General features: G+C 41.8%; 1 protein-coding gene across 1 annotated transcript; it reads right to left on the bottom strand.

Moving 5' to 3' along the window:
* Nucleotides 1-1,402: 1,402 nt before the first annotated feature.
* On the bottom strand, nt 1,403-5,475 carry LOC137606370 (uncharacterized). Its single transcript, XM_068331608.1, has 2 exons — nt 5,270-5,475; nt 1,403-4,564 (listed from the first exon to the last, which is right to left on the bottom strand). The coding sequence occupies exons 1-2, from the start codon at nt 5,345-5,347 to the stop codon at nt 2,588-2,590; spliced, it is 2,055 nt and encodes a 684-aa protein (XP_068187709.1). The 5' UTR covers nt 5,348-5,475; the 3' UTR covers nt 1,403-2,587.
* Nucleotides 5,476-6,036: the final 561 nt, after the last annotated feature.

Genomic DNA, 6,036 nt, shown 5'->3' with positions numbered 1-6,036 from the left:
CCTCATTGATGAGCTGGAGGGACACGGCCGGCTGCATGGATACAAGCTCCATCATCTCAACTGCATCCAAGCTGGATATGTTGTCACCCAAAGTACGGTGAGGCATTTGTTAAAGTTTTTCGACCCCCGTGGTGTTGAACAGAGACGGAGAAATCGCCTAACGCGGCGCATGTACTTTAACCCAGGGCCTAATTTCATGTGGCATGTTGATTCATACGACAAACTAAAACCATTTGGTGTCTGTATAAATGGAGCAATGGATGGCTTTTCAAGACTTATGATATGGCTACATGCCTATTCAACAAACAGCGATCCCAAAGTAATCGCTGGGTATTTCATAAAGGAAGTTGAGAGGAGGATGGGGACACCATCCAGAATTCGCGCAGACTTCGGGACAGAAAATGTAACAATGGCAGAAATGCAGAGGTTCTTGCGATGGAGTATGGATCGCCGCCTTGTCACCAACTGTTACATCGCTGGGTCCAGTAACCACAATCAGCGGATCGAAAGCTGGTGGGCCTTTTTGAGAAGACATCATGCCCAGTACTGGATGAATCGTTTCCAGGAACTGAAAGACAAAGACTGCTTCTCTGGAGACTTCTTGGACAAGCAACTTATATTGTTCAGTTGCCTGGCCATCATCCAGGTAAACTATGTCAGATACTGTACATGAACCATCATCTTGTGTGTGTGTGTGTGTGTGTGTGTGTGTGTGTGTGTCTCTCTCTCTCTCTCTCTCTCTCTCTGTGTGTTTGTGTGTGTCTCTGTGTGTGTGTGTGTGTGTGTCTCTCTCTCTCTCTGTGTGTGTGTGTTTCTCTCTCTCTCTCTGTGTGTGTGTGTGTGTGTGTGTGTGTCTCTGTGTGTGTGTGTGTGTGTGTCTGTGTGTGTGTATGGTCATGCGTGCGTGATCGTGAGCAGAGAGAGATAGAGTGAGCGCATCTATATACAGTATATGGTCCGTTAGCTATTCCCGATCAGAGCTGCACAGAAAAGAATCAAATTTTTTTGGAATTAGCAAAGTATTTTCTCTATTCCAATAATGGATCCCATGGATGTATTTTGTGATTGATCCATGATCTAACTATGATTTAATCCGTGGTTCAAAACAACGTTACCAAATTTTCTCCTCTCGCGAGATCTGTCCGACAATCCCACACGCACACTCTGGTGGTCTGAGTACACCGCCATCTACTGGTCAAAAGCCAGTGGGCTTTATATTGCAGCTGTCAAAATCCTATGCCTTTAAGCAACAATGTTGTCATGTATGTATTTAAATATATATTTTTTTCTTTTTTTACTACATAGGAAGAACTGCAGCAAGTTGTACATTTGTGGAACACCCATGTTATCCGGAGGAGCAGAAATGCAGTGGCTCCAAGTGGACGTCCCATTCTCATGTACACCATCCCTCATCTATTTGGAGGACAAGATCATCTGAAAGAAGTGTCTCGGGGAGCAGTGGAGGCTTGTAAAGAGGAATGCCAACAGAGGGGACCTCACCCTTGTGATGAAACCGTATTCAACATGTGTTGCCTTATAATGACGGAGAACTTCTTACACTCTCCCACCACACCAGATGAAGCTATAGAGCTGTATCTTTTCCTGAGAGCATGCATTCTAAAAGACTTAGAAATTACTCTGTGATTTCTGGAATAGGCAAATAAAGCAAGCCTATATTGTTGATGTGATCCGTTTTTAACATTGAATGCATGAGGAAAAGAAACATCACAACTATGATGTTGTTGTTTTAATTTCTTGAACTATTTTGCCCACAGTGTAATGCTCTTGCTCATCTACATATAGCAGCAAAGAATTTAAATTTGTTTCCATAAATTCATGACAGATGGAGCAAATATGAGACTGTTTCTCATTACCATGTGATTTGTACTTCAGGGGAAGGGTCACACAACAACACAACTCCAGGGCTCTTTCTTGTGCTTTCTTCCTCGTGGCTGCAATTTTCTTTTTTACACATAAGACACATGCAGACCTAAGCATTACACAAAATAAACTGTTTTATTTTGTAGTAACAGCATTCAGATTCCCTTTCAAATTGCTCTTTTACGTAACAGTACATTAACATGTAGAGCAGGTATTGGGGAACTCATTAGATAACTCAAAATCAGGTAACAAGAGTATAGAAAAGTAGTTGGGTCTTCAGCTGCACTCTGGAAGAACTAACATCACACATGTGTTTTTTTCGTCAACTGGACAGGTAAAAAAATTCCCTGCTCTTATGGATTATAACACTATATGTATCACAAATGTAAACATAAAAAATAAACCATTTCCCAACATTAAGGTGCAAGTCTACATTCTTTTTGTAGCCGCATTTAGAACCACTGTAGAATCAAATTGCTCTTCTACATAACAGAGTAGTAGAGCATATATTGGGAAAGTCATTAGAGAAGTCATAATCAGATAAGGGTATAGAAAAGTGGTCAGGACTTCTCAATAACATTAACAGGTTTTTATCCATCAACTTGACAAGTCACAAAACGCTATGCTCTGAATATCTGTAGACATTCATTAGACACACATTAGACATGTGCACCACTAGCTTAGTTGAGATAAGCATATAACAAAGCTAAGCTAGGCTGAATTTGTATGATGTTTTGTCAATCAGTACACTGTCAAACTCAGTACGTAGCTCTGGATAGGAAGCGTATGTCCATGGTAGTTCCAGAACTGGACCACATGTGTGTGCAACAGGTCTTCGTGCAAGTCCATCAACTGCCGTGAACATGATGGTAATTTTGCTTACACATATGACATCTGACCCTGTCACAAACCTTAATACTCTTCGGAGACCTGCCTCATCTAAGCCTCTGATGTATTGTTGCAAGAAACGAAAGCTTTGGGTCTCAGCTTGACTTGAGGGAGAGGCATGTAGCATTTTCAAAAGCCTTTTGGTTGTTGGCTTTTTGGCTTCATACATGTGCAGGACATCTTGTGGGCTGGCGAGAGCTTCTCTTAGGGAGGAACCAGCAACGAAGGACATCTTTTCTGATGCATATCTTGGCTTTTGGATCAACTGCTTGTGTGCCACTTTCAGAAGGATGCCTTTTAAATTATTTTGTGTTGGAAGTGCTGTTACGTCCAAACGGTCTAAAAGATCAATCAGCTCATCTTTCTCCTCCCCTGAAAGTTCTCCTTTTAAGGCAGTGGTGATCAGACTCCTGTCTGAATGACTGACATATAGAAGAAGACTTTCAAAAAGCACATCATCAGAGACTTCCTGCTCACCAAAAATAAGTGCCACTGTAAAAGCTGGGGAAAGGCGACAGGGAAAATAGCCGTGGTCTTGAAATCCCTTCAGTAGAATTCGCCCAATGGATTTCCATTCTTCTTCTTGCCACTTAGGACACAGAGATGGAATTCTCTGGTCCTCCCCTTCAGCTGTGTGGTCCAGTAGCTCGGTCCAAAATGCAGCATACACATCCCTTGAGATGCCATCTGCATCAGCACCTCTTTCATCTATGTAAGTGTATCTAAGTTCATGTTTGAGAAGTGCTGCATCCTTGAATTGGCCTATCATCTCCTGTAAAAGATTGACCCTATGAAGTCTTATAGTGATTTGCACAACATCCCATGAAGGAGTTGAACTTCTTGCTACCTCACCTACAGATTCTGACTCTGCAGTAGCATTGGCTGTTGGCGGAAGTGTGATGGAAGCTTCATCTTCTCTCAGTGCTGTGTCTGAAGTAGAGGATGCTTCACTTATTGGGAGAGGTATGCTGATCAATGTGTCATTTGAGCTTGTTCTGGGAATGAGGACTGATGTTATGATAAGGTCCTCACTGTTCTCTAAGTCAGGTAGATAGATCAAAGTGTCATCCATTTGGCCAGCCACAGGTTCTCCAAGATACGAGCCAAACATAACCTCAGATGTGTCTAGGTTTGCCTCAATGTCAGAAGTTTGAATAGGCTGGTCATCTTCTTCCAACATGTCATTCAATTGCTCATCCTTGTTGTTTGATGTTCCCATAATGCATTCTTCATCATCCTTATCTTCTGGGGCCTTAGTGCACAGGTAAAATCTCAACACTCCCATTTTAAGTATGCTGTACAGTTCACCAACTGTAATAACATCATCAAAAATAGCTTCCTCCTGATAGTCTAATATGTCATGACTAAATGCATCAATTTTTCCTACTTTATTTTCTCCCTTCGGGAAGAAAATGTCTTTGGCATACTGCAATATCTCCTCTTTTTTTGAGTCTTTGGGGACATCAAGGCTCCTTGTCCCCCCCCCTCTACGTTTCCGGACTTGTTTACCCTCATGGATCCACCCCAACTCAATTTTTCTTGTCATTTTCTCAGCCCATTTCTTGTGTTTTGCATACTTACTTCTCCTTTTCTCCTGGTTAGTGTTATCATCAGTGTCACCAATCCCCATTCTTTGTTTGAGTTTGTCAAGCAGTGATGTTTTCGTTGTTTGTTTTGTGCCATGATGTTGCCCATGATCCAAACAAAAGCGTCTTGCTGCAATCCTATCCCCATACGTAGGGATGTAGCCAGCCAGGGTGTCATCATCCATACAATCAATGACTCCAGCATCAATCTGTAAAGACAGACATACTAGATATAATAATTACAACTCACAAGACTGCATTAACACAGAGACAGGGTGGTAGTAGATGGCATTCTCTATAATATCCTTATCCTTACCGACTGGGGACTGGATTTTAACTTCACAGTTGTAACTTCGCTTTTTTTGTTGTGTTTTTTTTATCCATTATATTCATTAAATTGAATATTATTTCTGAGTAATGAAGGTCATCAAGTGTAACAGATCGTTGCTAAGGACGCCAGTCTGATCAGCGCAGCACAGAGTATAAAAAGAAGGATGCAGGATCTTTATCGTTTTTGTATTTTTTCCGACATTAAACAGCTTGGGACTATGCTGGCAGAAAATGAAACCTGCTGATGAGAGCCTCTGACCCGGTGGCACCCCATGACAACCTCCGAACTATAGCCTACGTCATCCCGTACTTGTATTACTATTTACTTTGTTGGGACTAGCCTATTGGGACTTTTACTATCTGACCCAGACACAGGAGGGTCCGCCACTTGCACTGTCTTGGTTCCGTTTCTATCTTTCAACAAGTGTTCGTGAAGCTACACGAGTGTTGCGAACAGTCCCCCAACTGTGTTTTTCCCCCTCAGCATGTAGCTGCTTAACAGGCTAGTTAGCTAACTTGACTATACACAGCGCTGACCATACGCAACTCTTTAATTAGATGGTGAGCGGTCAAAATTAGCTTACATGATCTTGTTCCATGCGTTGGAGACAGTCCTCTGACACTCCACGACCTCGTAGAAATCTGGACAGTGGAGAGTCCATGGCGATGTGCAAGCTCACTTGGGAGAGGCGTGGAATGATGTGGATGATAGGTGATAGGTATCACATTGTCACGTTACAACATAGCATCTTATCACGAAATTCCGAGATACGTATCACGAAATTCCGAGATAGTATCACGAAATTCCGAGATACGTATCACGAAATTCCGAGATAGTATCACGAAATTCCGAGATACGTATCACGAAATTCCGAGATAGTATCACGAAATTCCGAGATAGTATCACGAAATTCCGAGATACTATCACGAAATTCCGAGATACGTCCCGGTTTTTATTTTCTTGGTGTGGCAGCTCTACGCTTCCGTACTGTTGGCTTAATAACCTGACAAATAATTTATAACAGAGCAACAAGCATTTTTTGTGTGATTGTAAGGTTTTTAACTTGAATATGTAGTAAATTCAGAGTTAATTAATAGTAAGGAGTAATTACATACATGTTACATTACATTCAGTTACATTTAGTTACATTTATTAGTTACATCTGGCCCTTTGAGGACAGACATTATGCTGATGTGGTGAAAATGAGTTTGAAAGGAGAAGTTAGCCAATCAGCCGCCTCACTGTGGCATTCACCGCTTGATTTACATACAATACAGCCAGTCTGACATTTCATATTGTTTAACACACGGGTCACAACACTTGTGTGGTCAACCACGGTCAAAACTCCAG

This window comes from Antennarius striatus, chromosome 13 (genome assembly GCF_040054535.1).
Source record: "Antennarius striatus isolate MH-2024 chromosome 13, ASM4005453v1, whole genome shotgun sequence".
Classification (NCBI taxonomy): domain Eukaryota; kingdom Metazoa; phylum Chordata; class Actinopteri; order Lophiiformes; family Antennariidae; genus Antennarius; species Antennarius striatus.
Note: the sequence above shows the minus strand (reverse complement) of the source record. Positions and strands in the feature narration are given on the sequence as shown.

Coding starts and splice junctions, on each gene's coding strand:
- LOC137606370 (XM_068331608.1), bottom strand. CDS start 5,347: ATGGACTCTCCACTGTCCAGATTTCTACGAGGTCGTGGAGTGTCAGAG. Junction 4,565..5,269: donor AACGCATGGAACAAGATCAT/GTAAGCTAATTT, acceptor CTGTCTTTACAG/ATTGATGCTGGAGTCATTGA.